The sequence below is a fragment of the Phalacrocorax carbo genome, chromosome 5 (assembly GCF_963921805.1).
Source record: "Phalacrocorax carbo chromosome 5, bPhaCar2.1, whole genome shotgun sequence".
NCBI classification, from domain to species: Eukaryota; Metazoa; Chordata; class Aves; order Suliformes; family Phalacrocoracidae; genus Phalacrocorax; species Phalacrocorax carbo.
Window position 1 is genome coordinate 17,224,851 of NC_087517.1, and position 10,296 is coordinate 17,235,146.

Genomic DNA, 10,296 nt, shown 5'->3' on the forward strand with positions numbered 1-10,296 from the left:
TCTACAAGGTAGCATGCAGGTTGCCAGTGAGACCTGCAGGCAGGCTCAGGAACATGTGGTGCTCTTGGGGACTCCTACACCTGCCTGTTGAAGATGGTGTAACAAACTTTTTGGCATTATCTAAAGCCCAGTAGAGTAAAGGGAAGGCCCCATCTTACTGGATCTTGGAGTCACCTTGCTGTGACTGGTTACCTGCTTGTACACCTGTGCCTGCTCTCACCCACCTTAGAGAAAGGCATGTTTTCAGGAAGGGGGCTGAACCAGGAACAGATGAAAAATACCTGAACAATAGAATGGAGCAGTTTGAACTACATCCTCCATACATGAAGCTGGCCAGCCTGGGGCATGCAGAAGAGTTCAGGGTGATGGACTGTCGGGGCAAGGCTTTCAGAGCTGTGATGGCCTGTCTGCATCCATCCATCTTCTCAGTTGCTTGGAAACGTACATTTATTTTGGCAGCTCTGGGAGTGGCTGTCGTCTGAGGGGGTCAGGTTTGATGGTTGGCAGAGCTGCCTGTAATACCAGTAGGTGAAGGATGTGACTGTGGGCCATACTGTCACAGTGGACTTCAACTCTGTAGGTACAGAGTGGAGAATGGCAGTAGATCCTCTGGATGTGTTAGCTGGCATTTTTTGTTGTTGTTGTCTTAACCAAATAGTCTCAAAGCAGCCAAAGGAATTCTTTTTTTCCTTTTTAATACATTGGTATCAAAGATGTAACTGGTGAGTCATCATTATGACGAGGATCTGGAAAGGGCAAATATATTCCTAGGATATATCAAATGAGATTTTGACACAACAGAGGCAGATATAAATACCATTGCCTAACGGCCCGCTGAGCGCTCACCTGGAACAGGGCTCTGGCCCACCAGCTCACAGGAGGACCTGCTCAGATTGGAGCAGGGTTTGCAGGGGTGACTGGGGAATAGGGAGCCTGGCACGACAGCAGGAATTAAAACTGAGTGTTCAAAAGCTCAAAGCAGGAGCCAAGAGGGGATGTGGCATCTGTCCATGAGCATCTATGAAAGTACAAGCCCCAGCTGAGGAAAGGCTAATGTAGTTGCTGATTCCCTATTAATTAAATAGACTGCAAATGAAGAGGGGGGCTGTCATGGATCGAGGCAGTCAGGGTGGGTATGGCGCTACCATGGCAGGAAAAGCACCTGGGAAAAGTACTGAGGGATAGTTTCTCCAGGTGGGTCGGGCAGCCCAGCTCCCTTGTGGTGGGAGGGGATGAGCCAGCTCTGCGTGTTAAAACACTCTCAAGGCTAACTGGATTGCGGTTCTTAGGGGCGGTTTAACAGGTTGTTAATCCTGTTGAGAGCATTGCAGCTCTGGGGCGTGTTTGCCCATGCTGGGTCTGAGCGGTACAAGAGCCTTCCCAGGTCCCGGCCTCGCCCTTTGGTGCTGGTGGCGGAGGTGGCTCTGGTGCCAGGGTGTCCGATAGATGCTGTGGTTGCACCTGATCGGGCTGTCTTGAAAACTCTGGGTTTAGGGCTGGTATGCTTTAAAATTATAATTCACCTTTATTGATTTATATTTGTTACAGTTATTATTTGGTTTTACCCCTTCTGCAGCTCCAGTCTGGTTTGCTGTTCCTTTTTTAATTCTGACATCTACCTACTACTTATTCTCTTTAAAAATGAGGTGAGTGAATGTAACTGCTCCATCTCCTTTGCTGGTATGACCTCTTTGGGTGGAAATCCAGGAACCTGAGCTCTCGTGCTCATGTGAAATGTGAAACCGCTTGGGTTTCACAACGATACACGGTGTTTTCTGAGCGATGCGTCTTCCAGCATCAAGTTGCAGCTGCGCGGCGGTTTGCGTGCTTTAGGCGTTAGCGAGCCCTATGGTAATGGAATAAATGTATGGAATATTCAGCGCGACCATAGAGCTGCGCCGCGGTGCAGACAGGCCCGCTCCGGTTCCCATCCGCTCTGCGCTCCGTCGCCTCCGACGTCGCTTCCGGCGGCGACGGCTCACACTGCGCCTGCGTACTGGGGACTTCCTTTTGCGACATCGGCGCCGGGCAGGAAGATGGTGAGTGGGGGTACGGCCAGCGGCCCATCCGCCGCCATCCGTCCTGGGGCCGCCGGGCTGGGGTTGCGGGGCACGGCCGGAGGCGGCGCGGTGCCCGCTGAGAGCAGGGCAGGGGCCGGCCGGGCCGCTGCGTGGGCTCTGCCCCCGCGCCGGGCTACCGGAGGGGCTCGGCCCCGCCGAGGCGGCCCGTGGGAAATGGGCAGAGCGACGGGGGCGGCGGGGAGACTCTGGGAGACCGAGCGGGCGTCCCGGGAGCAGGCCGGGCCCGGGCAGTGAGGGGCGGGCGGCTCCGCTGCTGCGGCGTTCGGTGTGAGCGCCGGGCCGCCCTGGGCAAGGAGGCGGCTTTGCTCGCGGTTGGCCGCCGGGCTGCGGCCCTCTGCCCGAAGTGCCCCGGCGGCGGCTGGCGGGCTGCGGCAGCGTGAGCCTCTCGCGTTTTTGTATCCGATGCTCTATTTACAGCGTCACGGAGAGGCGCTGGTCGGCTGCGGCGCGGCTTTGGAGTCCTGGGCGCTTTGCTGCCCTGTCGGGAGGGGGGGAGCTGCCGAGGGGGGTGGACATCTCCGTAAAGGTGAAGCTGATTCTGGTTTGCCTCCCAACAGGCTAAGCGCACCAAGAAGGTCGGGATCGTGGGTAAATATGGTACCCGCTACGGTGCCTCCCTTAGGAAAATGGTGAAGAAGATTGAAATTAGCCAGCATGCCAAGTACACCTGCTCCTTCTGTGGCAAGGTGAGAGGCCTTCTTCCCTAAAAAAAGTCTTTCAAAACAAATTTGTTATTGATGCCAGAAATGCAATTTGATGCTTCGGTAATTTTTCTACTGAAGGGATAACTCGACTAGTTTTGACACAGTGTGATTAGTTTATTGTGAGCTTTAGGCTACTGTCAGAATCACTTACAAAATAAGTTAGTAGACGTTTCACATGCATGTTTAGTGGTAGTTAAATGAAAACAAATTATATTTCATTACACAAAATAGTGAGAAATGATGCCATACTGTATGTTTTAGGTATCTAATAAAAAGATCTGACAGAATTAAAACAACATGCTTGTTGTCCTGATAACGAAGGCATGACTTGGGCTTTTTCTTTTTTCTTTTTTTTTTTCCCTTCAGTAACTTTACAGCTTGCCTGGAGGAGGAATAGAGCTTACTTCCTCCGCTTAAAACTTGATTGCAGGTGCTTACTTTTGTTTGTGTGCTGTATAACTCTGGATGGGAAAGAATTTCTGATAAGAAGTAATCTTATCTGCTTGTGTACATAATCAAAACGCACTCTTAAATCTGGTTTTTGACAGTTTGAGAGGCCCATCAGCTTGTGCTTTGCCCAGATAATTTTTACTCATATCTGTAAAGCAGGTACCCAGAAGTGCCTGGAAATTTAGAAAGATTTCCATGTGGTTTTTTAGTATTCAGTGGCTTTCTCATGTGAAGTGGGGATGTTGATAGCCCTGTTTGCAGAGCTGCCTAAATCCAGTATAGGTCTAGGCAAACCCGTTGTCAGCTTCGTAAGGTGACGGGGACTTTCCTGGGTGCAGGGAGCTCAGTACCCACCAGTCCCTCTCTCAGTGCTGTTTGGTTTAGGGCAATCTTGGGATGTCCAGGGAGCACTGATAACAACGGTCTTACATTGGTCATCAGAACAGGTGATGATACCAGTTATTGGGTAACTCCTTACTATTTTTCTCCTTCAGAAGAGCTGAATTTCTGATGATGCGCTCAGAAATGAGCTACATCATATCTGAATGAAAACGTGTTTCAGAAGGACTTACCCTTTTCTGAAGGATTTGAATAAAAACATTCCCTGAGCTGTGTGTGTCTTAACTGGGCTTATAGGTAATGCTGTGGTGTGATGCTGGAGTCCTCACCTGAAGTTTGTTCTTTGGCTTTTTCAGCTGATGGAGAGTGTGGGGATTTTTTTTCCCTTTTTCTTTTATTACAGACCAAAATGAAGAGGAAGGCTGTGGGTATCTGGCACTGTGGGTCCTGCATGAAGACAGTTGCTGGTGGTGCCTGGACTTACAAGTAAGGAAAGGAAGAAGCTCCTATCAGCATTTATTCTCATATAGCTGAGGCATAATACAGTGGGTTTTGGGGTGGTGGTTTGTGGTGTGGGGTTTTTTTTTAATTTATTTTAATCTACTAACCATTAAGTAGGTCTGTCTCGAGTTAGTAATATGTGGGGGGCTTTTTGTCTGCATTGTTAAAACTTGATTGGAATGGATCAAATTGGATTTGATTGCTAATCTTCTTAGTATTGTGCAGCTTCTGAGAAGATTGCATTTTATCTCTGATGTTACTGCTGTGGGCTTTGGTGGGTCCCTCAAATTTCTTTATCTCTCTGGGCTTTATTAAAGCAGTTGTTCTATTCCTCAAAAATGCAAGCTCTGCATCTTTTCCCAAACTTCAAATAAAGAAATTGAAATAGATGTAAATGCTGAAGTATTTTTGTTTAAGTAGCCTCTTCTGTGCCTTGGCTGTAGTAGCAATTCTTACTGGAGACGTGAGCTACAGTTGTTGCTTGTACAAGGTATTACGCTTGGGCCAATTTTTTGGTGATGTTGGGAGACAAGGAGCAGAGAGGATGGCTGGTTCATCCCACCATCTCTGGGTGGAATCACCTGTACAAACGACACTTGATGTCCCTCCGACCTATTCTAAAAAGACCTTCAACAGCTTCTAATAAATTATGCCCCTGAACCGGGAATTGTTTCCTGTCTTGACTGTTTTGACTATAAAAGCTTTAATTGTGTAAAGGACCTCTTACCTCTTCTTTAAAAGCTTAAGCAACATTTTTTTTCTGACTACTACCCTAGCCTGCTCTGCTCAGAGACACAAATGTAATGGGCAAAACCGGGTATACTCCAAGGAAAATTATTTTTGTGTGTTTTGTTTCAAAAGCATTGAATTATTATAATCCTTACTGTGATGGTGCCCTTGCTTACTCCCTTTCTTCACTCTCCTTCCCCCAAGTTCTGGTAGAAGACACTGTTGTCCCACACAGAACAGTCTCGGAATTTGAGCCCACGTGCTTGTGCTTGTAGTCGATGCATGACTGGGTAATTTGGGTTGAGATGTATCTTGTGAAGTTGGCGTGTGCTTCTGTAGACAAAGGCCTACGCTTTGTTGTCATGAAAATCAAAGTGGAATTAGCTCCCTGTTGACAGTGCAATCAGGCGATAACTATTCAAAATGATTAGTGCTTTCTCCAGAAAATATCACTGGTGCGGGTTGTTCTACTGCCACGTGCAGATGACTCTTCTTCTTCTTCCAGTACCACCTCTGCAGTGACAGTCAAATCTGCGATCAGACGACTGAAGGAGTTGAAGGACCAGTAGAAGCTACATCCCTTTCTCCCTGTGAAACATCTTTTTTTCTTTTCCACTGTTAAGATCTGTCCTTTTAACAATAAAAAGGTGATAATGGAGTGGAATTGTGTTTGTCTTTCTGCAGAAAGTCCCGTCTGTCTCGCTGTAATGTATTTATAACTATGGAGGCATTAGTACTTCTATCCAGTAGTTGAGTGGCTCTTGTTACTGGTGAAGCCATTAAAAACCACTTTTCCTTTCCAGTTAATTGCATACTTTGTTGTTTGAATGCACTGAGATGAATCTGTGGAAAGCTTAAATAGCTTGAAGAAGCTAGGCACATTTTGATGTGTCCTTCATGTCTCTGCCTTGAGGAATAGCATAGAGCTCCATGAGTGGGTGAATGGACAGGTGTAAGGGGGGAGGACATGCAAACCATCACTCTACCTCTTCCCATTTGCCTTTGTGGAGGGCTCAGGGGGGTAGGGTGTGTGCTGCAAGATGTGTGTGCTGCAAGCCAGCATCGTGACTGGCTCGGGGGCAGAGATTGGAGTGGTAGAAGAGGAGCTATCCTGTTCTGCTGCTGCCTGGTGCCGCTTCATCTTCCAGTGCCAGCTATAGACAATTGCTTACTACAGCCTGTAGAGTGTTGTGTGCGGATCTTGAGGGTAGTTGACAAGACCATGCTTTGTGGTTTGCTCTTCCTAGGTCTGGCAGCAGGCTTCCATGTCAGTATGTTCAAGTTCCCTGATCCTTACTGAGTTTCAACAATAAACTTTCATGTTGAGCCAACTCCTGGGACGTTTGGTCTTGGAGGAAAAGCTGCTGTTTGAATTAGCAATTGCCTCCAGACCGTCTCTGTAGACTGCCAAAGCTTAAGATGCTGGAACCTTTTTTTTAATGGACTGTTTGTCAGGTGAGTTTCAGTTTGGTTTGAGGTTTGTTTTTGTCTGGGCTTTTTGGTGACTGCAGCACCCTTCCCGTCCTTAGGTTAGAACAGACAAGTCTTAGTAATAACCTTGATAGCTGCTGGAGGAAAAATAGTAAGCAGGTAGCGTAGTGCTTGGTTGCTTTTGGTCCAGCTTAAGCTTTAGTTGGATTTAGGTGGTGATGAGCTATGGCAATGATGTCATTAATGAGACTGACATTTTAGATTCAGAACTGGACCTAAGTAGGAACCTTTTCCCAAGCTGCAAGAAGTCTCTGTCTCAGAAGCTTGACTATACTATCCCTGAGCTTGTTTCCTAAACTATTTTTTTTTTTAATTCAGTGCTCTAAACTTCCCTTACTAAAGTAAATTCATGTATTCGGGTATCCAGTGTCATTCACACCAACCTGCATATCCTTCATGTTGCATCCCAGCAGTGATGAGGGTCATTCCCTCATCTGGTTTCTGGGAGAGAGATTGCTACACATTTCTGTTGACAAACCTTGTTCTGCCTGTAGTGCAGGCTGAGAGAGTTGTGTGACAGGCCTGGAGTGGAGGTGGCAGCAGGTGACTCCTGAAAAGCAATGGCTTATTTTTATGTATGCAGATGAACATCATGGCCTTCTGCACTCAACATCTTCTGTTATAGTAGGGTTACGCAGGAAACCTGTGGGTTCAAGAAACTCTTGGTTCGACTGTCTCATTTTTGCTGCTGTTTTTCTTACATGACATGCCCACAGCAGCTCTCTGTAAGTACTTGTCAGAGCTCCTAGCTTAGTCTTGGGCACTGCTGTTGCTGGTCCTGGTTTGTGCTAACCAGCTTTCTTGGGATGCCATTTCTAAGCTGCCTTGAACTTTAAGGTAAGGTGTTTCTGCTCCCTTGGGAATACCTTGCATGCTAGTGTGTGGTTACCTGGAACAGTGCAAGGAGCCAGCTTTTCTCCTGCTGGCTGCTGCTCCCACTGAAAAGAGGGTGAATGGTGCATAAGGATGGCTTATGCCGCTGTCAGGGTGCTTCAGCTGCCTGAAAACCAGCTGTCGTGGTTCAGCCTCAGCTGGCAACTGAACACCACGCAGCCGCTTGCTCACTCCCCCTCCACCCCTGTGGGACAGGGAAGAGAATCGGATGAGCAAAAGAACTTGTGGGTTGAGATAGGCACAGTTTAATGATTACAATAAAATGATAATGATAAATGATTATGATAATAATGTAAATAATGTTAATATAATAAAAGGGAAAAGGAAGGGAAAGGGAAAACAGGAAAAAAACCATGGAAACACGAACGATACAACCGCCCACCACCCGCCGACTGATGCTGCCCGTCCCTGAGCTGCGATTGCTGCCTCCCTCCCCCGGCCAGCCCCTCCCAGGTAACATACTGGGCATGACATTACATGATATGGAATATCCCTTTGGTCAGTTTGAATCTGCTCTCTTAGCTGTGCCCCCTCCCCTCCCGGCTTCTTGTGCACCCGGCAGAGCATGGGAAGCTAGAAAAGTCCTTGGCTAGTATAAGCGCTACCCAGCAACAACTGAAACATCGGTGTGTTATCTCAACAGGTTTTTTTTCCATGCTAATTTCAAAGCACAGCACTATACCAGCTAGAGTGAAGAAAATTAACTCTATCCCAGCTAAAACCATGACAACAGCTGCTGACCTGACCTCAGTGAGTTACTAAGGGGTACTGCCCCTGACTTCGGCTAACCTTCCTACCTAGGTTTATGAAGTGCTGTGGTTGAGGAGCTGCTTTGCAAGTTTTGCATCCTTTAGGTTGGCATCCTTCCTCGGTGAGAAAGAAGGGGTGGGGAGCTGGTATAGACTGGATGTCCAGAAACAGCGGTGTCCTGCTTGGGCCTCTGGAAAGAGGGGTGAAGCAGTTGGGGGGAGGGGCTCCAGCTGCCAGCTCACATAGAGACGAGTGAGCTCAGGAGGTATTGGCCACTCATCTGTGCATCACCTTGGGAGAGTGCTTTTGAGAAGGTTTCTGAGCAATAACACTTCTTAAACTGCATCTAAATAAAGACAACTTCCATTGTGCTAGAGCTGTCTTCATGTGAGCCCTTTTGTTGGGAAATTGTGATGAAACCACGTAAGCACTGATTACTTTGCTTGCTACAGCTTCTGCCTCTGGAAGGGGCTCGGGTGGTTCTGTGGAGGTCCTCTTTCTACAAGGGGGCACCATGCAGCCAGCTGGGGCAGGGGAGGCCTGACAGCTTGGAAACAACAGCCCAGCTCCCTGGGTCGTGGGCTTGAGGATGGGAGGGGAAAATGCTATGTCCAAAACTGCAGCCCCACCTGCATGAGGCATTCCTACAGGAGGAAAACTTAACAGGGATCCGCAGTGACACGGGCCATGGATGTGGCTCATCTGCCACAGGAAAGTCACTGCTATGCCTCAGTGATCTGCTGGAGAGAAGTACCGCTCAGTCCTTGGAGCAGCTGTGGGTGTCCCCTGGTTAAACATGTCCTCCTCTCTTCTGGAGTTCTTGAACCACTACTACAAGGTGTAAGTGGCAAGCTGGTGAACGTCCCCCTGGAAAACTTGGATTTACCTGCTGTCTCAAAGGCTTGTAGCTGGTTGTGACAGCTGCTGTGTGAAGGTGTGCGTTACCAGCTCTCACTGCCTTTACAAGCAAGGTAGCGTTGTTCTACATATTGCCTTTTATTCTTGATTCAGTGTGGTTGGGTGACATTTACATGTCCCTTTCCCCTCCCAGTCCTGGTGCTGAGATATGTTGACATCCCAGGGTGGTTGCACAGGTATCTTAACTAAGGTGACTTCTATTCCTGCTGAGGAAGTTATTAGTTACCTTTGGGATTCATATTTGCAGAGGGTGGAAGCCGGGCAGAGTGGAAATGGGAAGAGAAGATAAGGATGTGGGATGATGGGGTTTTTTTGATCTGGACTCTGTGGTCCTACTTGCAGCCCTGCCTGGGCTGGACCCGCCGAGCTCCTGGGCTTGTTTTCTCCCAAGAGCACTGTGGAACCCTGGCCTGCTCCTGAACAGATGCGTTTTGTGCCGGTGAACCTTCAGGGCTGTCAATTCGGCACGTTTCCCCAAAGTGAGAGCAGGGAGGAATGTGGAGAGGGCAGGAAAGAGGAAGGATGCTGTGGTCAGGGCACTGTCAGCTGGCAATGCTGCGAGCGGCCAGCGGGTGACACTGCCGCTCTGCTGCTCAGTGTTGCAGGGCTGCTGCTTGGCTGCATCTTCTCAGCTTCCCTTCCCATCCAAGAGAAAGGCTCTGTTCACCTGTATGCCTGCTATAGCTTCCTAGCTCAGCGTTCCATGCTTTCCCCCTAAAACAGACTGTAACAGTGATTTTGGACTGAAACAGGAGTCTGTGCCAAAAGAGATAAGGACGTAGGAATGGGAAGGTTGGAGATGGGGTTTTATGGTCACTTGTCACCTCTAACAGAGCTGAATTTGTGTTGGTGCTCTATCCAAACCCTGTATATATCCTAGAAGAATTTATTGTATCAACAACTCTGTGATTTGGCCAGGCAAGCCTCAAAGCATGTTGTTTCCTCTGAGAATCCAGGATGAAAACAGGAATTCTTAGCAATTTTACTTACTGCTTTCAGTATACTTGCTGAGCCTTAGTTAGTAACTTGGACAGAGTTGTCTTAGATGCTGTAGAAGCAAAGTTCTGGCACCTGTCCTGGAGGGTATGAGCTTACAGCAGTGTCTGACCCATCTGGATTGCTACAGCTGTGGGAATCAGAGGAAGGTTTGATGGAAGCAGAGACTTTGAATCTGACTGACTGCTCTGTAGATGTGGCTGAGCAGGTTGGTTGAGCTTGGTCGCCTTTGAAGAGCAGGTAGGCAGAGGACCTCTTTCTCAGAGCAATCTATCAGTCCTATGGGATTTTTACACTGGATCAAAGATATAACTGAAGGAGATGGTGGCTGTAATCAAAGAGGCATTTCAGGAGCACAATGAAACTTGGAAACCAAAGATTGAAAGAACTTGGGGCAACTGTCCTTGTTCTGATTTCTCTGTTAACCATTTATCTGCTTCCAA

General features: G+C 48.0%; 1 protein-coding gene across 1 annotated transcript; it reads left to right on the forward strand.

Moving 5' to 3' along the window:
- The first annotated feature begins 1,895 nt into the window (after nt 1–1,895).
- Nucleotides 1,896–5,462, forward strand: RPL37A (ribosomal protein L37a). Its single transcript, XM_064451308.1, has 4 exons — nt 1,896–2,039; nt 2,639–2,767; nt 3,978–4,060; nt 5,310–5,462. Exons 1-4 carry the CDS (start codon nt 2,037–2,039, stop codon nt 5,371–5,373), a joined length of 279 nt encoding a protein of 92 aa, XP_064307378.1. The 5' UTR covers nt 1,896–2,036; the 3' UTR covers nt 5,374–5,462.
- The last annotated feature ends 4,834 nt before the right edge of the window (nt 5,463–10,296 follow it).

Excerpts from the sequence above, each read along its gene's own strand:
- RPL37A (XM_064451308.1), top strand. Across the intron at positions 2,768-3,977 it reads CCTGCTCCTTCTGTGGCAAG|ACCAAAATGAAGAGGAAGGC; the intron begins GTGAGAGGCCTT and ends CTTTTATTACAG. Across the intron at positions 4,061-5,309 it reads GGTGGTGCCTGGACTTACAA|TACCACCTCTGCAGTGACAG; the intron begins GTAAGGAAAGGA and ends TTCTTCTTCCAG.